At 40.2% G+C, this 26,699-nt stretch overlaps 1 protein-coding gene across 9 annotated transcripts in view; it reads left to right on the forward strand.

Annotated features, from left to right (window-relative positions):
* nrxn2a (neurexin 2a) overlaps window positions 1–26,699 on the forward strand; it is a 199,569-nt gene that overhangs the window by 167,722 nt on the left and 5,148 nt on the right. For 6 of the 9 annotated variants that reach the window (XM_049592953.1, XM_049592952.1, XM_049592954.1 and 3 more), the window contains 5 exons: window positions 3,567–3,748; window positions 14,713–14,884; window positions 19,543–19,632; window positions 22,659–22,987; window positions 26,232–26,316. In XM_049592953.1, the coding sequence (XP_049448910.1) occupies window positions 3,567–3,748; window positions 14,713–14,884; window positions 19,543–19,632; window positions 22,659–22,987; window positions 26,232–26,316 (858 nt within the window). The remainder of the gene's footprint in view (window positions 1–3,566; window positions 3,749–14,712; window positions 14,885–19,542; window positions 19,633–22,658; window positions 22,988–26,231; window positions 26,317–26,699) is intronic. The other 3 variants (XM_049592956.1, XM_049592957.1, XM_049592960.1) reach the window with 1 other exon arrangement.

A 26,699-nucleotide genomic window follows, 5' to 3' on the forward strand; every position in this document is an offset into this window, starting at 1 on the left:
ACTTAGGCCTGTTGTCCTCATTCGTGGACACTTTTGCGTGCCATCTAGTGGCAGTAAGACCATAATACATCAATCTATGTAAAAACAAGATGGCAGCCATCTCTGCAAAGTCAGTCTGCAGCTGACCCTGACACAGACGTGGACAACGTACAAAACCTGATCACATTTGATGGCTGAAATGTGTTTGCGATTAATAATGTTTGCACGTTGTATGTTGTAGGTAGCTAAGCTAAGCTAAGACACTGTTAATTAGAAGACTCGTTTGAAGACATTGAGACTTTATGATAGTCTGACAGAGTTTATTATCATTATCATATTATATCATTATTATCATCACGTTTGAGGATATAGGGATTTAATTGTCAATTACAATGTTTAGTTTTTACCTTCATAGGTCCTACTGATCCCAAACAGCTAGGATAAATTAGAGATGCGAACCATACAAAAGTCCGGGTCTCAGGAGGCTGTTATATCCACATTACTAAAGTTACTTAAAAATGCCATTGTGTAAATATTTTGTGGAAGCACTAACAGTCAGTATTGTCCCAATATTGTTAGAGGTATTAGGTCAGAAATATCATGATACTTGAATTTCGCCATATTGGTCAGCCCTTATCCTGTGCATCTGTCACACAGATCATGCATCTGTATGTATCAGTGACAAGGAAGGTACAGGGTCAAGACATGTAAACAAATGCAATGGCGCAGCCAAGGGGTGGCCGGAGGGGGCCACAGCCACAGGTGTGGTGGTTAGCACTCTCGCCTCACAGCAAGAGGGTTGCCAGTTCGATCCCGGGCGTGGGAGCCCTTCTGTGCGGAGTTTGCATGTTCTCCCCATGTCAGCGTGGGTTCTCTCCGGGCACTCCGGCTTCCTCCCACAGTCCAAAGACATGCAGATTGGGGACTAGGTTAATTGGTAACTCTAAATTGTCCATAGGTGTGAATGTGAGCGTGAATGTTTGTCTGTCTCTATGTGTCAGCCCTGTGATAGTCTGGCAACCTGTCCAGGGTGTACCCTGCCTCGCGCCCGATGTCAGCTGGGATAGGCTCCAGCCCCCCCGCGACCCTCAAGAGGATGAAGCAGTTAGAAGATGAATGAATGAATGAATAAATTGTCCGTAGGTGTGAATGTGAGCGTGAATGGTTGTTTGTCTCTATGTGTCAGCCCTGCGATAGTCTGGCGACCTGTCTAGGGTGTACCCTGCCTCTCGCCCGAGGTCAGCTGGGATAGGCTCCAGCCCCCCCGCGACCCTCAATAGGATGAAGCGGTTAGAAGATGAATGAATGAATGAATGAATGAAAATAATTGGAGGCCTCTGTGTGCTGTTTTAAAATTAGAAACCAAAGTCTATCTGTATGGAATTCCTTAACTCTCATATTGACATAGTTTTCAACTAACCTACATACTTACACAGCGTAAACAAATTCCTTAAATTCAGTTATGACCTTTGGTTTTGGTGCCACCCCAAGATTGTCAGTAGCCCCATTAACCCATTTCTATTCCAAGGTCATCAAATACCAATGCATTGTCACGCACAGGACACATTTTTGTGTGTCTATGTAACACACAGATGAAACACATTGTAACTTCTGGTTAATGTTGTGTAATAGTCACAGTTAGGTTTAGGCAATAAAACTACTTGGTTAGGTTTAGGTTTGTTAGGTAATGTCACATAACAACACATCCTCACTCCAACCTCGTCACATATTGACGTGCTTGGTCATGGACTTTCTACATCCATATACAATGTGAAAGGTACCCTGTGTGTGTTGGTTTTTGACGTTCTGGGACACTGTGTCAAGTTGTCTTCCTTTAAAATACACTTACATTTTCACAGGAAATTTAACATATACATACAGTCTCTTTAAAAATAAATGCACTACGTTGGTACGACACCGCAAATTGACGTGTTTTTTTTTTCCTTCAACAACAAAAGCACGTGGTTAGGTTTAGGAAAGAAGAACAGGGTTTGGCTCTAGAATATTACGGGATGTGAACACCACTCTCTCGGGCGAAAGTCAGTACCCCTCCTACCTGCCCCACTAGGACTTTCACTGCCTTAATTTTTGTCCATGTCCCACTGTGTTTCCCCCTGACGCTGCAGGGCACTGTTAAACTATAACAGCAACCGGCCGCCTACTATGCTGATGTTAAAGGACGCCTTTTTTCGTCAGTGTCCGACACCGCTAGTCACTGCCCAAGTGCTGGATTTTAGCGACTTCTGAGTGAGACCAGGCTCCACGTAACGTAAATATGTCACGTGTGCGGCGTCAGTGTGCAACAGACTGTATGTAAATTGCATAATGTTACATTAAAATGACATTGACTTTTGGTTTCACATGGGATATGGTGAACACCCTGCACTTGTATAGCACTTTTCCGACCACTCAAAGGGCTTTAACACTACATGTCACTTTCACCATGGTTACTCAGTAACCATTCACTTGCACACTGATGGAACAGCCATCAGGAGCAATTCTGGGTTCAGTATCTTGCCCAGGAATTACTCGACATGTGGACTGGAGGAGCTTGGGATTGAACCACCAATCTTCCGATTCCAACCCACTCTGCCTCTGAGCCATAACCGATATGAGCTGTGAACTCCTGGATGAAAGTTTTGTTCTGTTTTGACACTTCCACCTCCCCTCCACTCTGCCCTACATGGACTTTCTCACTCTTTATACTACATCAGTTGTTCTCTGTGTTAAGTATTGCCATGGGTGGGTTTACACTGGAGTTAGTTGAACCCAGTGTGTCTTATAAAGATGCCAAAGGCTGCCTTTGGCATCAATATCACACACTGAGGGGTGTGACAAGGCGGTATTTGACACCCACAGAATGACAACAGGCTCGGCCACCCCTAGGAAAAATTCCTGGGGGTGCCACTAAACAAGTGTGGGCGCCCTCATAAAATGTAAAGTGCCAATACAATAGTTGAGTAAGTGCTGCAATTAAAGCAAATGTTTGATGTTGAGATGAAGTAAGTCGGATGAAGAGAGCGGGCGGATGATAATTTAAGTAAATGATAGAAACTCAAGTGCCTCGTCTTGATTTTGTAGTACATGTGACCCTCAAAGAGACGTACATGATGTGCTCATTGACCTGAGAGGAAAGCACCGGTGCTTTTTATGATGGGTAATGTAAAATCCTGTTGATAAAAAAAATACTGCACTTTTGCAAAGCACTTTTGCTCTGTTCTGTAAAAACATTGCAGGGCATAGTACTGCCCTCATTTTTGGATGTCCACAGTGTCGGGTCCAGCCTCAGTAATCTGCTGAGAGAGCCATATGGAGCTGTGATAAAACTGTTTACAGCTCTGTATGTAAAGATTCATCATACTTTGTAAATTAGGCTGCTTAACTGTGATTTAAGAGTAGAGCGGACCTCCTTAATAAATCTTCCCCCCTGCTTTCCTGGTTTCTCTCTGCCTATTGCATTATTTTGTAAAATGACTTACAGTGTCCGTGCATGGCAGTGGGAGGAATCTAAATCTCATCTCAGGGATGGTACTTAAAAAAACTAAAAATAACAATACATAATAAAGTCTTTCTGTCTCTGTTTCCAGCTGGGACCACGTACATTTTTGGGAAAGGGGGGGCTCTCATCACATTCACCTGGGCCCCCAATGAGAGGCCGAGCACTCGAGCCGACCGGTTAGCCGTGGGCTTCAGCACTCAGCAGAGGGATGCCATCTTGGTGCGAGTGGAGAGCACCCACGGGCTCGGAGACTATCTTCAGCTGCACATAGTGAGTATGGCAAGCAGAATTTGGGGCTTAAAGCATAAATGTCACTATTCATACGATCCAAGGCAGTCCTAATGTATGAATATCTGTGCTCATTCCTTTTCTGGTTTCCAAATCCAGTCACTGTGAAGCAGCCTACATTTCCAAAATTCAAAGGTGCATAGATGATAAATGTAAGACTGATGACAAAGAGAGATTGTCAGATATGTTTACATTCTGGTTTCTCGCTCACAATGGACTTATATAAACTGCATCCACAAGCTTAAAATCATGTTTTGAGCATCTGAAAGTAAACATCAGTCTCTATACAACAAGGCACAAATTGCCCTTAGTAGCACTTACAGTCAATCCTGTTGTGCTATATTACTCTCTGAATGTGAACCCAAAGAAGCATCATATTTATTATTGTAAACGCAGTTAAAAAAAAACCCAAACTTAGACCTCATAAAAATCAGGACAATATAAAGTGGGCAGCTAAGTGGAACAGGGGAAACTAGTCCAATCGTTCTGCAAACACAAGATAACAAACAGATCATTTTCTACCAATTGTTTAGTGAGCAACATTAATGAGCAACATTTTCCAGTGTCTGGAAGTCAGCAGCTGATGACAAACATGGAAAACTCTTTTTTTTTAAAAAAAATGGTGGAAACAAACAGCACAAATTTAAAAAAAAAAAAAAAAGAAAAGAAAAATAGAAAATACATGTCTTCAGTGATGTTCACATGGCTGCGTAGCAATTTGGGCTTGTACAACTAAAGCGGGATTTATAGTTGTGCGGCAGACCTTATGCTGTAGCCCACGCTGTGGTGAGCATTTATACTTGTGCGGTGGTGTGTCTGTGTCACTCTGCAGTTACAACTCTAAAGCACTGGTCGGTGGCAGGGTTTCTGTGACGTTGATTCAAAACACACCCAAAACACACTTTAAACATGGCTTAATAGAGACAATTTCAAACACAAGTACACAAATTGGCTTCACTATAACTCACAGCATTCACAGACCAACACTTGTCTTTATCCGGACACATTTTCCCCACAAATACAACAATACAAATACAACATTAGCACAAGCCTATGGCATTGTACATTGTATAAATTAGCCTAGCAGCTAGCAATCTTTTCCTCTTCTCATATAAAACCAGGGACAACAGCAACATTTAACAAAGGTAGCGGTAGATAGTTTGGCTCCATTACAACAAGGTTCACTGACAAAACAACTGTCTTATACTAACCACATTTTTCAAACAAATACAACATGCTAACGTTATTAGCACAAGCCTATGGCATTTTACATTGTGTAAATTAGCCTAGCAACGAGCGGAGATTTCCTCTACTCAAATGAAGCCAGGACAAATCCTGACGTATAAATCCTTGTGAATAAATCACACACAAGACTTAAAACACTATATTGTGGAGGCTTTATTGTCTTCACAATTTGAGGATATGTTCTCCAGAGATATACTGAAGCATATTTGCACAAAAAGGCTTGTTGGTAGAGTGCTGTTGCTCCAATCTTGATTAAATTAAATAAAAAAGACATGAATATAAATAAAGCTTTTATGGTCTATTTTTAAGTTAAGTTTTAACATTAACTGTGCCATTATTCTAAACTTGGCTTAGTGTTTGTCACAGCTTGTATGATTCACTGATTAATGGAATCTGAGTCCAAACACTGAGATAAAATAGGAACAAATAAATTGAGCCCACAAGAAGGAGATACAATAGAGCATGAGTCAGTAGGCTAAGAAATGCTTTCTGGTGATAAACACGTGTGTTTGTCGGTGGAACCAAGTGACTCCTCAGCAGCTGCCACTGTGTCTTTTCTAGAGGGAAATCAGCCTTTTTAGCATGTAGCCACAGGACAGATGTGCCATGATGAAGACCAGAGGGGAGATCTGTCAAACGTCTGCGTGTGGTGTAATAATTAAAATCACACCTGTTGTCAAAGCACAGGACAGAAATCGCAACTGGAGTTAGACCCTTATTCGCAGACACTTTGTTGTAACCACCAAAAAATGGTTCATGAATGAATCACAGATCCTGTCCTCAAAAGCAGAACATTTCCTGCAGATAATATTCATGAATTATTCCAAGCTGCACTGAAACATTCAACTATTTCAAAACCTCGTAATGGCATAAAGAGTTTTCCAAATGTATGTTGGGGAAATCTACTAAGAGTATATATTTTACACAGACTCACGCACAAACACACACACACACATACGTATCTGATAAAGAGGTGGTTCATCTCTTCATAATTGCTCTCATTACTTTTTATAGCACATTGGGTGTTGCTGTTGCCATGATGAATCAGATGGTTATTCAAATGTGTAAAACATAAAATTTTAACAAATCATTTATAATGTATTCCTGCCCAAACCAGTATGGATAGATAGATAGATAGATAGATAGATAGATAGATAGATAGATAGATAGATAGATATTAAAGGTCCCATATTAGGCTCATTTTCAGGTTCATACTTTTATTTTGGGTTTCTACTAGAACATGTTTAAATGCTTTAATGTTAAAAAAAACCCACATTATTTTCCTCATACTGTCTGCTTAAATATACCTGTATGCACCCTCTGTCTGAAATGCTTCGTTTTAGCACCTGTCTCTTTAAGCTCCTCTTCCGAAAAAGCCCTGTCTGCTCTGATTGGTCAGAGTTTCCAGGTCTTTCCACAGCTGCACTCTTGGCGTCTCTGCACTGACATTGAAGCCAGGGAAGTGACTGTAACAACACTGTAGTGGCACTTTCCATCATTGTAGATAGAATCACAGTGTCTGTTTGAATACTTTACCCGTCATGTACGGTGCTGAACTAACGCAATCTCATTTGTTTAGTTTTAGCCACCTAAACAAAGGCCCACTTAAAAAAAATCAATGTCACTTTAAGTGTACACTATATTTAGAATATTTTTACTGCTTTACCTTGCCATCAGACAGCCATTAACTTATGGGGAATTCATTCCAATATCTCAAAGCCACCAGACTCAGTTGACAAAAACAGTAATTTTACTTTACAGCATCAATCAGTTAGTGTGGTAGGTAAAGCAGTGGAAATATTCCAAATATAGCGTACACTTGGTTCCTTAGGTAGCTAAAATATGTTTTCCAGCGGCCCCTCACCACAACAGTAGATTGTTTTGCTTCTGTGCCAGTAGATTTGGGTATCAAAGACGCTAGCAGAGCAACACAGTACATAAGCACAGCAAAAATTTCAGACAGGTTGACCCACCAAACATTACATTTATAGGTGAAAATGTCAACAGAAATAAACAAGTTTTCTGATTTCTCATATCCCCGCAAAGGAAATCAATTGCGAGTTTTCTACCTGGAAGTGATTATTGTTGTTAGCGCCACGTCATAATGATTCAATCTACAGACAGTTTCACTGGAGCTGCACTGCTGGGCAAGAGATTGAGTCCATGCTTATTTATGTGTGCATATTATTCACATACACTGCAAAACATTTCAACAGGAAATACAAAGTGACCCACTGAGACTGTTAATGTTTCAAGTTTGAAATGGTGTATATTGTATACAAATCAGCAAATCCTAGGATAGCTAAAAGAATTACTTTCTCCACTCTCCCTGTGATTGGCTGATGCTCATTGCCTTTATTGGTTGGACTAGTTAGGGCTAGTCAAGGGGAGTGGGATTGGTCAGGGTTAGGGTAAGAATGTCAGGGTGAGCCAATCGGAGACAGAGTAAGGCAGGGTAAATCCTAATTTATACCTGGGCGCTTGGACACTTTTGAAGAGTGTTGCTCGACAGAAATGATGTATTTTTAACAGAAAAGGTGTCTTTTTTTTTGTTTGTTTTTTTTGATGTCACTGATATCATCATATTTTGTTGCGCAATGTGATGGGTAGTATCATTATTATCACCAAGGAGACAGTAGTTTTAAAGCCGCCGTGTCAGCAGCAGCCCCTGGGGAGCAGGGCCGGCCAAACTACCTTTGCAAGACCGACTGACAGCAAACATTTACTGAACCAAAATAGTTTTCATGTCAGTGTCATTGGAGGAAAACAACAGTGTTTGTATTTATTGAATCATTGATTCTAGTGAGTGAGGGGATTCTGTTGCTCACAGACAGACAGACAGACAGACAGGGGGCTGATCAATCAGTGAATATAAGGTTAACAAGATAACACACATATACAGCTGGATAATTTTGTGATTTAAACAACTGTCTGTGCAGTTCCAAACAGTGACAGAAATAGACTAAGACTATAAAAAAATACAGGGGGTCTTTGGTTACCATGGAGACAACTGAAACCTTTCACCCAAGCATAAATTGAAAACGCCACAGAACTGTCGAGTTTCTGTCAAGCGTCAATCTTCAGAAGCATCAAGCGCCCAAGCATAAATAACCCTTAAGGCAGGCAATTCCTTCGCTATCCCAGGATTCGCAAATTCGCAATTGCTATAGCTGTGACATCACAACATCTTGGACTTCCTGACGGCTCGTTTAAAGGCATAGTTGCTGTTGTATGAACGAAGACATGGACATTTGGCTTTTTATAGAATGAGACCTTTACCTAACATTCAGTTCATTGCGTTTACTATGTTAAGTTAGTGTTATGATAGTTAAGTGTGGCTTTCATGCTAAGGTAGTATGATATGGATACTAATATTCAGTTTTAAAACGGAAGGCTGAAACATATTGTGTAGTATTCAACAAGAACTGGTTGTATTTTTCTGAGAGTCTGGCTGCTGCATTTATCAGTCACTAGACATGTTTGGTACAAATATCCTCCCCTGGATGTTTTTCAAACTGTCTCATTTAAATTGTATTTCCAGTTTTTAAAGTGTGAAACTGACCTTGCCAGCTTTGGACTGTTGCTAGTAAATGCAAAGACTGCTGCCTGCGTGCAAAGCCAGCTGAAAAGATTTTTTTTTTCCAAGCATCTGCCAAGTCCTTGCACCCTGACAGATTGCTTACTTTGACACGTTATTACTGCTCAGCGGAGGGGAATCAAAAAGAGTTCAGAGGGTTTTGAGGTTGTCTTTTTTGGTCTCTCTAACTAAGCTTCATAAAACTGCACCTTCTTGTTTTGTGGAGACCCAAGTTGTCATTTCATGTAGTTCATTTGTGTGTATTATCAATTCCACATTTTATTAGTCCACTTCCTTCCTCTGCTCGCCCCGTTCAAGAAGAGAAAGGCTGTGAAAACTGGGTGAAGACAGAGAGAAGCGGTGCACTGGTCAAAATAACACCGGCCACAGGGGAGAGTTGAATATTGTGAAGGAAACAAATGATATATGAGTTTTATGTGCTACATGGATTTGGGGCTTTCAAGCGAGGAGCCTCAGAGCAGAATTCACTTCTTATAATCTTCCTTAGATATTAAGCTTTCTGCACAAAACCACAAGATAAGGAATGATCACAGTGGAGCTTCATTAAGCATCATGAATCATACAATTAAGGGATCAAACTCCTCCTTAACAAACTGCTTTAAAAGTCATAATAAATGTGGGCGCCTTGTAATCACACTTTCATTGCATATGAAATGCTCTTGATTAACACATATGACAATCAGTGTTTGATCAAAGTGCATTGTAGACCTAATCCCCATTTTTGAGGTATTGTATTTCCTTTATGTTCGCTCCATGCATAACGTCAAGTAATTGTATGGTATGGAAAAGAAGGTACAGTGGAATTAGATAATTGCGTAAGCACTCCGTTTGCCTTGCTCCATTAACATATTTGACGTAGCTTATCGCTTACAGTAAACATAAAATCCTTCTAAAAGATGACTTATGATTTCTTGTGACTCAGAAAGACACTGACTCATTCGGCAAACATTTAACATAAATCTATATTAATTTTAGCTCAGTGTAAAGTGACTACACATACCCATGATGCTCCGCTCGTCTGCCTGAATGCTGCATTTTTATTACTTCTGATTTATTAAATCCGAGCTCTACTGAGTGAAAAATGAAGCTGAATTTAGCAGAAGACCTCAGTCTTGTTAGTCATATAAAGTAGTAGTAATATGAATAACTCTATAGGCAGTCATTTTTATATGATATGAAAGAAATACAGTAAAACACTCTCAGCCTAATTTGATGTGTAAGCAAACCCTGCACCCAGACATCTGTGAGATATATGTGGGCTTTCAGGTGTGCACTTTTACCATGAACAAGATAGCATCAATAGAGTGTACAGCGATATCCAAGGACGAAGTTTAAGGCAGGACGGTGGGGTCAGCACTCCAGTGTTGTTAATAGATAACAGTTTAGCCAAAAATCGGTCCCTGGCGTCCTTGCTGAGTTTGTCTTGGAATAGTGTTTGCTCAGTTTGCTCCTGTTTCTGCAGTTTGATAATTTAATGGGTTGGATGACGTAGTTGTGCTGTCAACTGTACTGCTCACTGTAGCCACACCTTCAAAAGGGCGCCTCAGCAACGTCACATATAGTACACACATGCACTGATAATCAGCTTGCGGCCGGAAACTGATTCACACTGGAAATGGTTTTTTGTACTTTGCGGCACGGTGGTGCAGTAGTTCGCAGTGTTGCTTCACAGCAAAAGAGTTTCTTGTTCGAACCCAGGTTGGGGGATTCAAGTTTGCATGTTTTACCCATGTAAGCATGGGTTTTCTCTGGGTACTCCGGCTTCCTCCCACATTCCAAAAACATGCAGGCTAGGTTAACTGGTGACTCTAAATTGCCCGTAGGTGTGAATGTGAGCATGAATGGTTGTCTGTCTCTGTGTGTCAGCTCTGTGATAGTCTGGCGACCTGTCCAGCGTGTACCCCGCCTCTCGCCTGTCAGCTGGGATAGGCTCCAGCCCCCTGCGACCCCCAACAGAATAAGCAGCTATGGAAAATGAAATAAGAGTGCATAATAAGCATCAGAGCTTGTTTATATGTTAATTATTAATGGGTGGTTTTTTTTGTAGTTGTTGTTGTTTGGCCCCTGGCCTCCTGTCATTTTACAAAACTGGCCCCTAGTGCAAAGCAAGTTGAGCATCCCTGGATTAGAACAATCAAGATGAAAAGTCACATTAGTCCACCTCTCGATAGATCATTTAGAAAAGATTAAAGCTGCAAATGTAGCATCTGATCATTGCTACTTATAATGCTTCATTAAAACAGCAAAAAGAATAAACATCACTTGTACAGATTGCCGCATTAAAATGGTCACATGGATAATGGAAACTGTATCTTTGTGGATGGCACATACACGAGCTTCAAAGACCAATTACAGAAGAAACAAACCATATTCACCAGAGAGCACATTAGGCTAATGCTACTTTCAAATGGTTTAATGAGTGACTAAACAAAAACAGAAGATTCATCATACAAAAATGATGATTTGGCTGAACCTTGGTGATGCCATGGGTTGATTTCTAATGTGTTTTTTGAATAGGAAAGTCTTTTTAATAAATATTCAGCTTCATACTACACAAGAATGGAAATGCTTTACACAATATTCATAAATGTGTATATTTCAGCATGGCACTTTTTAAGGCAGAGCTCAACCTGCCTTCTGCATGTGCTCCTCCACACGCATGTGCATTCCTCATTACAAATTTATGATAGCTAAGTTAGGCACCAGACTGTGTGCTGTGGTTACTAAATATCATAACTATGAAAGAATGCTCATTTTGTGATTGCAATCAGCGTTTTTCCCACAGCTGAAATAAATTTAACTGTTCTAACTAGATACTTTCAGATAGAACTCATTTCAGAGAAAATAGGTGCCTTTGATCATTTGGGAAATGTGTAACGGTTCAAAGGAATTAGAAAACAGCTCACATTATGGAGCAGTTTGAAGTTTTTTTCCATTATTTATAACGATCTGTCATTTCCATCCAGTAATCTCCTTTTAAAGAAGAAAGCAATAGACGCTTGTTTCCAGCTCGGGATTAAAAAAGCACTTTACAGTTGTTTTTATTTACTAGGTTCCTTTTATGTTATGCAGTGCTGAGTGTGATGAAGAGGCACTTTATTGTATGGGAATAGGAAAGATAAGAAGTCGCTGAATTCCCAAGGAGATGCAAGCTCCCACCTGGGTCTGAGAAGGCTCCGATAAAGAGTCGAGTAAACCTATCCAATGCAGTGAAAGACAGTTTGGTGGCAACAAACTGAGACAGACGGATATGCTTGTCTTCTTAAAAGAATCATGATCTGTCCACTCTGTGCTCGCTTTAAAAATGTATCAGGTGGCAGCGTGTCCCATCATAGAGGAATCGTCACTTCCACAGTGCTTTTGATTTTCTTTTTCATCTCATCAAAATTTAATCCTGATATTAATGCATCCTTATAATAATCAATCCTTTCTCCTCGATATGAATTAGAGGAAGCTGCTGAGAATTGAGAGCCCACAGTGAAAGCTCCACTGGGAACAGAAAATGCATTCTCCATCAGAGCTGATGTCTAAACAGCTAGGTGGGCGACTGCGTTGCTTTTCATGAGGGTATGGCTGACTAGCTTTATACTCCAAACACATGGGCATTAAGAAAAAAGTGACCTGGAAAGGCCAAGCTTTTGTTTACTAAAACTGGGCTGCAGCAGTGTTGCTTTGCCAGCTGTCAGAAGGTGCTCTGGGGCTGTTTTGAAATCACGCTGTAAGACCGAGTAAGCAAAATAGAAGCAACTCTTTTGTTGAAGAGTGTTCTGGCCCTGGAGACGTTAATTGCTGTCCAGAGGACATGCGCTGTATTTGACCTGAGGCCGCATTACCCTGTAGTTGCCTAATAATTATTTCTTGGGGAAGGTGATTAAACCAAACTAATAGCGCTGCATGTGCAGAATATAAGTAAGAAAAGAACACAAGAGATTTCTAATGGACAATATAAGGAATATAATGTATATAAAAAGGTGATAATATATTTATTCTCGACATAGATTTGTATAATAAAATGTGACTTGGGAGTCTAACACCATGCTGGTTCCCACAAACCTTCACTAACACTGACTTTAATTAACTCAAAGCTCCATAGTGAGTAACTGTGAGTGGGTAGACATTTGTCATGAAGGGGTTTCATCTTCTTTTAGACTTGTGTGAATCTGATTATGTAGCCGTAGTTCATGCACCATAAATCAGTTGCACATTGCCTCCTCCTGGGTTCATGACAACATTCCGGTGATTACAGAATTTACAGACAATCCTGAAGAGCCATCGACCTGCCGCTGACCTTCAGTATAAAGGCTCTGTTTGCAGATAGAGCTCCTTTATATGAAATAAGTTGAAAGTTGATTTCTCAAGCTTAAAATTATATTATTAATGGTACGTTCAAGGTCATAGAGGACACTTCACACTTCGGTACTTAACACCAACTGTGTCAGCATGAATAATTATTTCACATACAAAAGGTTTCCAGAAGGATTTTACATATGATTAGGGGCTGAGAGCAAAGCTCTGAGACAGGTTTTACATACCACAATAGCAGCCACCATCAAGGGAAGAAAAGAAGCATTTCTGTCTACATATTTGAATTTCAGCTCTTTCACTCAGTAATGCAATATTAAAAGTATGAGAGAAAGGGAGCAATCAGTTATATTTAATAGCACAAGAAATGCGGCATTGAAATCAGTCGGTTCTGACAGGAAAGCCACGGAATCCAAAGGTAATGCAAGACCCACCTCGGGAGATATTTATGTCTGTAAGGCCAGTAAATATTATGTACACCGTGTGCCATGCAGGACCAGTAGTCTGCAGGATTTCATTTCAATAAAACACTATACCAGCCAATTTCATTGTTTACTTTCTCTCCCCTCTCCAGTTAAAGGTGTGATATAGTGCAGCCAGCTGCAGGAGGAGAGGTTGTCTGAAAAAAACCCTGCAGACTCCAGGCACAGCTGAATGATATGGGGGAGGCGACACAGCCTGAAAGTCGCTTATTATTAATATTATGTAATGGTAATGAAGTTTTACTGATGTGCACAAGGTGCTATTGTGCATGTGAGACATTCATTGCATAAGTATTTAACTGCCTGTTAAATCAGTGCCAATGAATAGGGCTGCAACAACAATTATTATCATTGTCAATTAATCTGTTGATTATTTTCTTGACTAATCATTTAGCTGTTTGGGCTGTAAAATGTCAGAAAACGGTGGCAATAATGTCAGTCAGCATTTCCCAAAGCCCGAGATGACGTCCTCAAATGTCTTGTTTTGTCTGCAACCCAAATATATTTAATTTGTTGTCATAGAAGAGTAAAGAAACCAGGACATATTCACATTTAAGAAGCTGGAATCAGATCATTTTGACTTTTTCCTTTAATCGTGCAGCTCTACTAATGAATTACCCTGTATTGTTGTTCGTCAACCTTTACTGTTATACCTAACCATCAGGCTGACAACATGTATTCAGTTTCACGCTGTAGTCACTGATGAGCCTTCCACACCATGTTGTTTGTTAAGTTATTATTGCAGTCTAACAGTTTGTAGTTACCAGAGTTAAAGTGTAATGTTGGGCTCCTCTGCAGATTCGTGTGCTGTTCTCCCAATGTCTCCACACATTAGCACTTTGACCTTGTGTTGAATTTAGAAAGTCTGCGGGGCAGCGAATGTACAAAGGCCAGACAGGCACAGAGACCACCACATGGTTTGTTTCCAATGTTTCTTATTAGTGCCACCCAAAGGCTGGCTCGAGATGCAGCTTTGATCTTTGAGGAAGGTTGGCAGGAGCAGGGAGAGGCTGACAGGAAGAGAAGTTGGTCAACTAAAAGAGAAGCAGAAGGATTCTGTCAGGAGTGATCCACATCAGGAAACCTGAGCCGACTGCTGAGGGAGAACGTTGCTGAAGCCTTAAGAAAGAACTAAACATACCGTCCGTGTCACAAAAGATCCACTTTTACCACTTAAGCGAGGTTTCCGACTCGACAGCCCTGAAGTAGACAGAAACTCTATACTCTGCGCACTTTGAGTGAATATAATATGAAATATTTTCAATTCACAACATTTGTCATCTGTTTAATGTGTCACGCGCGTTCTTTTTCACCTGCAGGATCAAGGAAAAATTGGTGTCATCTTCAATGTGGGGACGGATGACATCACCATCGATGAGCCTGCTGTCATAGTAAATGACGGCAAGTACCATGTAGTGCGCTTCACACGCAGTGGTGGCAATGCCACTCTCCAGGTGGACAACCATCCAGTCATTGAGCGTTATCCGCCAGGTAAGACTGATGGGGCAAACTATGTGGTCATATTATACGCAGGGAGATGGCATGGAGCATCTGGATTAGCGAGAGAGGATTGCATGTCTGCCTATCAAACATAAATCCTCGAATGAGCTCTTGTGAAATGTACTGTTTGCAAAAAAAAAAAAAAAACTGATTGGCAATTTACCCAGTGGCTCATTTTAATTCAGCTTCCCCGTCTAGTTATTTCATCGCTCTGTAAGCTATCTATTAAGTTGCCGCACACATACAACTGGACATGCCATATTGCATAAACAATATAATAATCTGAGATTGATACATTTGCCTCGAGCTGCCTCGCTGAGTATATCTAGCAATGAAAGAATTTTCATCAGCTGCTGTCCTTTTTTTGCAGTCAGTTTGGCAGACAGGTGGGGAAGGATGTGGCAGATGAGAGATCTTAATTTAGAGTAAATTAAAGCAGCATCTTTCTTCACAAATTGGCTTTTCATTTTCTAGACGTTTCCAAAAAGATGTAACACCTTAAGTATAAGTCTAAAATCATATTTATCTCTTTGTTATTTATCTGCCAACATCTGGTCCAGGTCATAAGAGACAGTGTTAACTAACTAGTGTGAATATGTTACTATAAATAGAGCATGTGATGTTGATGTCAGTGTTACATTTTTTGGACAGGGCCGCCATGTCCCAAGGATCGCGCTGTGTTAGTGCGCCTGCTACAGTGGTAAAGCAACAGTATTTGGAGAAGCTAATCATGATAAACAACATAGATCCATATGACTTGGCAGCTCGAGCCTGGATCACAGACACTGATGCACCACCTCCACTCACATACCTATACATTGGTGATACAGATAGCAGCACACATCCTTGGAACATGGCGGCCCGTCCCACATGGCGTGACGTCAGCTTCACATTCTCTATTCAGCCGATAAATTCTTGTTGACATTAACATTTTTGTAGTGAACGTGCTTACATTTACATTCATCTGTCCACTGGTGAACACTAACAAGGTGACCTTTCCATGATGTCTGTTTTGCATAAACAGATTGATGGATTTGGCTGAATTTACACTGTATTCAGTCTGCTGAAGGGCTCAGCTCTATAATGACAGATTCATATATGTGTTTTACATTTCAGTGTTATGTTGTGATCGGCGTCCAGGTCACTGTCAGATGCTATCACGTTCAATGATGCACATGGACATAAATATAATGAATCACCCCGCCTGAGGCTTAAAGTGTTACTGGCGGTATCTTGGTATATATTCCAGGTTTCATTACTTCCTGAGGAACATATGAAATTATCAATTCCATACTTGGAAATTGTGCTGATACGTTTTATCCTGACTTATAGCTTCAGATAATTCAAATACATTGGCATTTCATATTAAATGCTGATTAGGGCTGCATAGAAAGAAAGGTGGACAAACAAAATGAAGACTATACAAATACACAGGGAGAAGATGCATCTTGCACACACAGATTTTCACTGTCCACAAGGTTTAAAGTTCACCCACCTTTGTACACAAATGCCTAATATACACATAGACAACAAAAGTAAACATACATAATGTGATCACGACCGGCTGTGCTTTAACCTGCTCTGAACCAATCAACCAATTAACCTTATTTAGAACAGGTGCACCAGCTGGCGTAGCGGGAGGAAACCAAGTCCTCTCACTGCCTCCAGCTGGTGCTCAAAGCGCACAGGCGCATGCCATAGTCGCACATAAATCAAAAAACTGACGGCCATGTGTGTAGTGTATACACTCTATGTCGTCTTTGTTGACGAAAGCACAGCAGCCATCAGCTATAAAAGGGAGTGTATGTTGCGCAGGTGACAATAAAGAGTATAAGGAAACAAAGCTGATCTTTTTTCTTTAAAGGGACATCAAACATAGAAAATATAATATCCTCTGTGATTTGTTTGCGGCAAAAATACAAGGGCACTCTCAGCGGCTCTCCAAAGGCTCAATGAATGCTTCACTTATTTTAAAGCCTGCTGTATATTAAAGCTTACAGTAAATGCAGTCTCAGTAAGCTTCCCTTTAATTGTCATGCACCGTCATGTACTGTGGCTGCATTTCCATGTTGCGCTGTAATCCTAATCCTTTTTATCCATTCATTGTCCAACAACATGGTTCGCTTTCAACTGTTTTTTATTTCGTTATTCGTTCTTATGTATTTATTTACATTTTTTTGTTCATAAAATGTGGGTTAAAGCATGTTTTCAGATATACTACATGGCGTTCCATGCACCATACCCATGTAATTATTCATAAATAGTGTCAACAAGAATTTAGTAGTAAAGTCAGAACCTTGTGGCTGATGATTGACAGAATATCTTCAGTGCTAGATCGTTACAAGATCGAATGAAAAGTATTCATGGCATTAATATTAACTGGGCAATTCAAAGTGTTGGAGTTTGTATCAAACAGTATATTTCTCTTAGTAGTTTTCATAAATTACTCTTCTGTGTTTGCATGTGTTGAATAGAGAGTTGAAGTCCTGCCCCACGTGAGAGCAGCTGCTTTCCTATCAGTCCTGATTCCGCAATGTAGTTTTGCAGAGAAATGATCTTTCCAAAACCTGAAACGAGTTATTGGTGTCAGGTCTAAATGTTTATCAACTACATGACTTATTGATTAAGTGTGGAAATCTTGTATGAAGACAACTCCAGCTCCCATGAGTTTTTCATATAGACATGCAGTGCCACACCAAGCACATTTGGCACCCTAGGTAAGCCCCTGTTTCCACTGCAAACAGTACCCTTAAATGTGGGCGGGGTCGTTGTCACTCACTGAATTTCCTCATTACCGGTGACACAGATGGAAGTCTGCACCTAGGTTATCGTCCACGGAACGAGACTGCACGTCGACATTTTCAGAACAAAATAGATTAGGCTGCAGTGAGAGTCTCTCTCCATGGGATATTTAAAAATAGCGGGTTTGTGCATTTAGTCAGCTCAGGGGTTTAGTGTTGCTGGAGCCCAGTTCTTTGCAATGCTTTTTTTTTTTTTTTTTCTCCAAGTGAGGATTAGAATATATACAGTTCACATAACCCGACTGAAATTAGTATAAATAAACACTTGAAGATCCACTCATTACTAAAAGTGTATGTCATATAAAAACTAAAGTGATGGTCAAAGTTGTCACAGTGAAATTTAAGGTGTGCTGATGGATTCATGCATCAACTCATGCATTTAGTAACATAACAAGTTAGCATCCCACCTTAAAAGTTGCCGGCAGTCGGCCTAGTGAATTAAGTTTTTTTTTTCTCAGACTGCAGCTGCTGCAAGAGGCAGTAAAACATCCTTTCATTTTATAGTTACAGTAATAAAACTCTCCACAGTATGAACAGTGGCTCATGAGCTTCAAAACCAGCCACAACTCAGCCCTGAGCAGAGTGACCGTCCTCTACTGACCAATCAACAGACTGCAGTGTTCACAGCTCCACCTTTTAGTACCAGATCTGTGTGCTAGGTACCCCAACAGAGGGGGGACCAAAAATGGGGACGATACAGAACGGTTCCATTGGTGCCATCCACAACTTTTCACAGTGGAAAATATACCAAACTGAACTAAACCGTACCGTACTGCTTGGTGGAAATGGGGCTATAGACAACCATTCACACTCACATTCACACCTACGGGCAGTTTAGAGTAACCAATTAACCTGCATGTCTTTGGATTGTGGGAGAAAGCCGGAGTACCCGGAGAAAACCCATGCTTACACGGAGTGAACATGCAAACTCCGCACAGAGGGGCTCCCCAACCCCAGGGTTTGAGCCCCCCACCCCGGGTTAGAACCAGGAACTCTCTTGCTGTGAGGCAACAATGCTAACCACTGCACCACAGACAATAAGAGAATAAGATATGTGTAATTCTGAAAATTTCATCTTCTTGTTTTTGTACTGCACACTGGATGGATTTTGCCTTTTCATTTTTTCTTACAGTAATGCCATCCACATACACTCCACTACAAGGTTTCCCTTATGTTCAATGTTTTGAATGTCCAAAAAAAAAAAAAAACTAATCCCCTAGGCTGCTGACTGTGTTGCCTATAGGAAGATCTGCCGCTGTAGACATGCTGTCAATATCTCATGGGAGCTGCAGGGGAAAAAAGCACTATATATTTTTCAGTATGTTCTAAAAATACAGTGTTGAACAGAAGTGGGGTGAGACTTCGGCTCTCTATGATGACTCCAGTCAAATATAAAGGCTAATATCTGTTCTCTGCTGTAGATACAGAATGTGTATCACTGTCTAAATGCAACTGTTTTCCTGACTGTCTTTGTTGAAGTGGCTGATTTTCATAATGCTTTCTTGTGTTTACCTGAATTAACCTCTTTTTATACAGTGCATAAAATCATTTTTACATAACTGTAACACTTGTAATTGGAATTTCCTGAAGATTATGCTTTGCTTAAAAAATAGCTAAATAACTCTAACTAGTGTAGCACATTATAAATAGCCTAAACGTTACTCTAATTAACATTAACGCTGTAATAACTAGATGACACTAAGTAAAGCACAAGTTTCTTTTAACTCACAGCTGGGTTAAAATTGATAACTTGTTAAACCTGTTAGCCATTATAACTCTGTTTCTAACCATGTGATCTTTCAGCTTGCAGACTTTAACCTTTAATCTGTCTCTCCAAATTCTTTGAAGGACACTATGATAATGAACGACTGGCTATTGCTAGACAAAGAATCCCATACAGACTTGGTCGGGTAGTTGACGAGTGGCTACTCGATAAAGGTAAAAATTAATTGATTAATTAATTAATCCTTGAAATAACTAGTAAATAACCTCCCCCCATGAGAGGTGCAGTGCCAGAAGATAAGGGCGACAAGGAAGTTACCCACATGTATGCATCCGTTTTAATTGGTCTCTCTATCGGCTGTAAATTTTGACGAGTGCAGTAAAGCTTCAAGTGGAACTCAAATGAAGTGTCAAAGCAAACGGGTGTGGTGTCATTTATTCTTTGTCATCCTTACACCTTGTGGGAAAGCTGCACCTTAACAACGATTTTAAACCAATTCACTAAAAACACATAACCCTTGTCTAACCCTCTATCGTCCCTCTTAACCACTGTGTGTAATTAGATACTGTGTGTAATTATTCTTCATAAAATATCATTAAAATGCTGTGTAACATTTTCATAAACACCAATGAAACTAACATGTGACATAAGTTGACTCGGGTCTCGTTCCTCCTAAACTGAACATTTTAAAATATGTATGTGTGACCGCACCAAATTCCCTTTCCTGTTCCCTGCAACCTTGTACTGCCTTACAACGACCACGTCAGACTCCAGAGCTGAAGTTTTTTTTTTTGCTGCGACAAAACAGTCCTGACAGGCTGTTAAAGTAGATCACTGTTTGCAGCCAATAACTTTGCTAATAAGTATTCTCCAGAGATGGGCCCATTACTGCAGTCCTCCTCCTCTGATGTAACACTGCTTATCAGTGAGGCTGCTGACAATGGTGCTGTTAGATATCATTGCCCCTTTCAGGAGGTGAAACAATTAGAGCAGGAGAAGCCCAGAGCAGAACATGTATCAATGGACTAATGGCTGAAGAAGTCAGTGAAGGGAGGTGGTGTTTGGCTTTTATTGTCATTAAGCTTTACACAGTCTGAGGCATAGTCAGACTGCCATTTTAATAATTCGCCCATCTCTTCAAAAAGCAGCCATAAGATTCGCATCCTTGCACCATCTGCTCTGGAGTTAAGAGATAAATAAATATCCTGGAAAAACATCTGCTCATTTCTCCCCGCTGATGAATAAAGAAACACTCTCTGGTCAGTCTCTGTTGTTTTAGATGAATCTGTTTATTAAAGTACTTGTACCAGGACACAGGCTCCACGCATCAGATGCTGCACAGAGTGAGCTTGCTAAGCCCCCTCACCAGTAGCTTTGTTATACCATGGGCGGATTATGAGATAATGGGCCCCCTGGGCACAGACATATAAAAGGACCCACCACCTCTCCTCCACAGGACTGGAAACACACACAGACTTTATGGTGATTGGCTTCTTTTTTTGGTTGTAGTCATCTTGTGTCTTTTTTGGTCATTTTCGTAGTTATTTTGTGTCTTTTTGTTGTCAAGTTGTGTTTATGTGTGTTTGTCTGCTACTCTTGTAGTTATTTTGTGTCTCTTTGAGGTAAATTTGTGTCTTTTTTTGGTCATTTTGTGTCTCTGTTGTCATTTTGTGTCTGTTTGTGTTTGTTATGTCCTTTTGGGTTCATTTTTTCCTCTCTTCATAGTCATTTTGTTCCTTTTTTGTCATTTTGTGTCTCTGGTTGTTTTGTCCATTTTACAGTTGTTTCTCTTTGTTGTCCTGTAATTGTCCTTATGTGTCTATTTCTGGCAGTTTTGCCCATTTTGTAGTCATTTTGAGCCTCCTGATTGTCATTTTGTTATCTTTTTGTCGTTTTTGGTTGTTATGCCCCTTTTTGTAGATATTTTGTGTCTCTTTGGGGTCATTTTGTGTCTTTTTGGTAGTTTTGCATCTCTGTCATCATTTTGTGTCTCTTTGTGTTTGTTATGTCTCTTAATAGCCATTTTGTGTCTCTTTTGGTTGTTTTGTCCTTCTTTATAGTTATTTTGTATCTCTTCATGGTTGTTTTGTTTCTGTATGAGGTTATTGTGTGTTTTTTAAAGTATTTTTGTCTTTTTTGGTTGTTTTGCCCCTTTTTCTAAGCATTTTGTGTCTCCTCATAGTTATTTTGTTGTCTTTTTTTGGTTGTTTTGCATCTATCTTTGGTTGTTTCTTTCCTTTTGTAGTTATTTTCTGTCTCTTTTCGTGTCTACCTTAAGGTGATATTGTGGGGTTTTTTAAGTTAATTTTTTTGTCATTTATGGTTGTCTTGTGTGTCTTTGTAATCATTTTGGTTGTTTTGTTGTCTATTTTTGGTTGTTTTGCCCATTATTGTTATTTTGTGTCTCTCTGTCATCATTTTGTGTCTCGTTGTATTTGTTTTGCCCCTTTTGTAGTCATTTTGTGTCTTTGTAATCATTTTGTGTCTATTTTGGGTTGTTTTGCCCCTTTTGTGGTCTTTTTGTGTCTCTTCCTAGTCAGTACATGTTAATTTGAGTGACATTTTGCAGATAGAGGCCAGGGGTAGCCCTGACACTTTGGGCCCCTGGGTCTGTGCCCAGTAGGCCAGTTCATTAATCCATTCATGAGTTATACCAAAGCTGCCATGAGAACAAGGTTATACAGAGGGCTGTCTTCTTACCTATCTCGTCTTTCTGAAACAACAAAAAACAGTCAGAACTAGTTCCCAACAAGCATATCTCAAGAAACTGAGTCACCCCAGGGTCTTCTAATCTTAACGACTGGAGTCTGAACCGTCTCTCATGTCAAAGGTTGCTTTAGAGTTATTCAACACATGAATTAACAGTAATCCATCATATGCATTTCCGTAATTTTTTAGCACACTTATAGACAGTTTGCTAACCACAGTGATAATTCAAAATATCTCTGTCCTATAAAACACCTAAATAGGCACCTAAATATATAACCCTCCTCTGGTGGTTGTAATCTGCATGTTTAAAGTCTAAATCATAAAGTTGCTGCTAACTAACTTTCCCCCTTTTAAAGTCAACATCTAATTACGTTTAAATAAATTACTAAGTATTAATGTTATGATCACTAAAGCCCACCTGGTTCAAATGATGCCCCTGTGCAAGCTCTCCCATATGACTTCTGTATGTCTGCTCCACCATTCTCTCCCTTCTTCCGCCTCTTTCTTCCTCTTCGTCTCTGTCTAACTTTAGGGAGACAGTTGACCATCTTTAACAGCCAGGCAGCCATTAAAATTGGCGGTCATGACAAGGGTCGGCCCTTCCAGGGTCAGATTTCAGGGCTCTACTACAACGGTCTCCAGGTGCTCAAACTGGCAGCAGAAAATGATCCCAGCGTACAGGTGGAGGGGAACCTGCGTCTTGTCGGGGACTCGCTCTCCGTCTTGACCACCGACACCACCTCCGCCACCCCGCTGGCAGTGTCTGATATGTCTACCACAATAATGGAAACCACCACCACCATGGCCACCACCACCACCCGCAGGCAGCGGTCACCCAGCTTGAGGGAGAGCATCTCAAAGGTCAGAGAGAGTGTTAAGTTATATTTGAAGAGAACTGGATGCTAAGTTACTGACAGTGGGAGGTTAATTGGTTTAAAACTTAGATGAGGGTTGTTTCACTTTTCCAGGAGGTAGAAGTGATGGGATTTTAAAACAGTTAAGTAACAGAGAGTAAATACAACATCTAGTGTTAGCAATCAAAGTATATAACAAAGGTTACGATATTGTAACCCTAGTTCAATTGGCACAGGTGGAGCCCTCCTCTAGATTCTATTAATAATACTCACTCACCTACACCCACTGATATTTGCATAAATGCAGCTGGCCAATCAGGACATGCCTACCCAAATATGCGTGGTGCCCACAGTATAAAGGAGGCTAATGATGCTGTCAGCTGTACTACACCCTTTCCAGTGAGCAGTGTAAGGATGACACTCCCCCTAGGTAGAGGGCTCTACTTGTGCTGATAGAACAAAGGTTACAACATTGTAACCTTTGTTCTATCTCACACAGGCCCCGCCCTCTACTGGTCTTTAAGGGTACAGTGGCAGTGGGTGAATGAGCGCCCTGTCACGATATAACATCGACCCAGCCACACTGATCCTGACAGCTGCACCCTAGGCCGTCACATCGAAGAAGTAGAGAGGCCCAGCCAACCTAGGTGGTAGGCAACCGAACTGGGTGGAGCAATGGGCTAACTCTGCAGGGGTCGAAAGACAAGCAATAGACACCTTGCACACCACATTTCCTGAGTCATCAAGGAGCAGATGTATCAGTGGGCAAATCACTGTCAATGGAGAGATCAGGACAAGCAAGACAGCATCATACGCGTCTTTATATCCTATGAGCTCCACACGTCTTTGGGTAGGCACGCCCTAATTGGTTGGGTATGTTTATGCAGATTTCAGTGGGCAAATGCAATAATAAACAACAATAATCAAAAGAATTAAAATGCATTAAGAACTTAAGAAAAAGAGAAATTAAAAAAAAAATGCCACCTGTCTTTTTTTGTACAAACCATGCTAAATGTTTTAAATTTGAATTTGGTCGCAGCGGTCATGATCAGTGTGGCTAGGTTGATAGTATATAGCGACAGGGTGCTCATTCATCAGGCTCCACCCACTGTACCCTTAAAGACCAGTAGAGGCAGAGCCTGTGAGAGATAGAACAAAGGTTACGATATTGTAACCCTAGTTCTATTAGCACTGGTGGAACCCTCTACTTTGGGGCAGTGTCACCCTATTGTTGCTCGCTGAAGAGGTTGTAGGATAGCTGATGGCATCGTTAGCCTTGTTATACTGTGAGCGCCGTGCGTATTTTGGTTGGCATGTCCTCAATTTTATTTTTTTTTTAAATTCCTAAATGTGTTTACAGTGATCTATTGCTTGTATATTTTAGAGCACCCTTAATGGTCTCAACTGATATTCACCTTTTATTTATCAATTCAATTGTCATTCTCCTCAAAAGTACAAAATTGTGATTAATACAGAACAAAAATTGAATGATTTTTTTTTCTTTATGTGTATCTCACCAAAAAATTTGAACCCTGGGATTAGTTGCATACGTAGCACAATTTTCTCTTGTATTAAACTTTCTGTAGAGGTAATAACAAGCCTGGATCCCCGACGTTAATTCTGCCCCAGTGTCACTTTTCATATTCTACTCATAGTTGGATTTTTTACATTCATGTATTCATGTTGACACGAACAGTGAGATTGAACTACAGCCTATCACATAACCACAATCACACATCACATAACCAGAGACAATCAGAAAGAACTCTGATTCAAATGTTCCTCTTAACACAAGTAATGGCCATGGCCCCTTAACTTTGGAAAAAGGAAAACTTTTTATCAGAAGTAAAAAAAAAAAAAAAAAAAAATTTAAAAAAATCCTTGAATTAGCTTCTTTTTCTGATTTTGAATTTATTCAGATTTGAAAAGTGGAGACTCAGAGGAAAATCGAAACCTGATGTGTATTGTGCAGGGGCTGAAATGAACATGAGCACTCTTTGGAAGGAAAGTTATTTTATTTTATTTGTTAAATCAAGAAAGATGTTGCTGTTAAAGATTGAAATAAAAACCGACCACATGATCTCAAGCAGCAATTACCTCTTTAGATGCATATGATCACCACTGGAGACTGAAAGGATGATAGCTTTTAATTATATCTCTGTATAATGCATCAGATCTCAAGGGTCGAAATTTATGCTTATCATACAGTATGTGGTTCCTGTCAAATATACTTGTAAAAAGTGATGATGATGATAATAATACAATGAAACTATTAAAATCACATTCCTATTACTGACTATTGCATTATGCATATGTGAAATGTCACATGCTGTAATTGTCAGAATAAAATGTCACATAAATCCAATAAATAGTTTTAAGTATATCTTCTGACAACAGGTTTGGTCCTATGTATCTGATTTTGAATTCATCACATAATTCATTTTATTTGCTAGGATAATAATAACATTCATGCTTCAGTATATTTTTGAACTCGCACAGCTATGCAAAAAAGGCTTTTTATTGAATACATCTGAATTTCACACATCGAGCAGTCACAATACTGCATCCAGACTGGTGAACATTACCAGCCACCATTTCAAATGAGTTGATTTTAATCCAAACGCTGCAAAACTGCCAAATTGGCTGGATTTCAGCACTTGTACTCGGAGTCCTGAGGTTTCAAAGAAAAATCCCCCTGCCTCTCCTATTAAAAATACGGAGTGCATTTTTCATTACATTGTCTCTCGTCCAGTCCCCCTAAAATTGCCTTCTCTGTACTTTCAATTTATCCACGTAATCCATTTGTGAACCATGTATTCCCCGCTCTGCTCAGGTATTCTGAGTCCACTGCGCACCCTAAAATCCAATTTAAACATATTCACTGATTTAGCATATAAGAATTTGTTTTTGCAATATTAATATAAACAATTTGCAAAGAGCAAATTATATAGAATTAAATTAAAACATGTACAACATTTAGCCTGCTGAGAATTGCCTCTCCATCAGCAGCACTTTGTTTGTAAACACATAGTCAGCCACGGGGGTGAAGGATAAAAAGCAGCTGCATATGGGCACATTTTGGATATGTAGTCTTACGAGTGTTGCTCCGAGCAAAAACACTGAAATGGTACAGTGCTGCATGCTGCAGTTTTCCTCAAATAGGACAGTCAGCTATGGAAAAAAGAGCACAAATCTGCATGATAGAAATGTGTTGACTTTATATTTGTTCATCTTCTCCATTTTCCTTTCAGCCGCAGAACTCTGATGATATTTTGGTGGCCTCCGCTGAGTGTCCAAGTGATGATGAGGACCTGGAAGAGTGTGAGCCAGGAACAGGTGGGTCAGCCATGGCAAAAAAAAAAAAGATGGGAGTACAGCTCTCATCCTCCGAGACTATAGATAAAACACACCGACTTCAGGCAGCCATTTTCATATTTCCAATTCTCCCTTTTAAGTTCTTTGTCAAACAGCTGTCACCATTTGGATAGTTGTTACTCAACTAACGTCAGCTCACCCCATGTATTAGCTTTTAAGTCATGTCTGTAACTCAGCAAATTGGCTGGAAGAAAATCTTTGTGAGCAGTACCGCAGTCATTAGGCGTGGAACACAGTAGACAGTAGATCACGCTTGTGACAGAAACAAGCTGTGGAACTTAGGAAGGAGTCTGCCCTTATTATGGCTGCCTCAATTATTAATATGACCTTATCAGAATTGTTTG

This window comes from Epinephelus fuscoguttatus, linkage group LG12, assembly GCF_011397635.1.
Source record: "Epinephelus fuscoguttatus linkage group LG12, E.fuscoguttatus.final_Chr_v1".
Classification (NCBI taxonomy): domain Eukaryota; kingdom Metazoa; phylum Chordata; class Actinopteri; order Perciformes; family Serranidae; genus Epinephelus; species Epinephelus fuscoguttatus.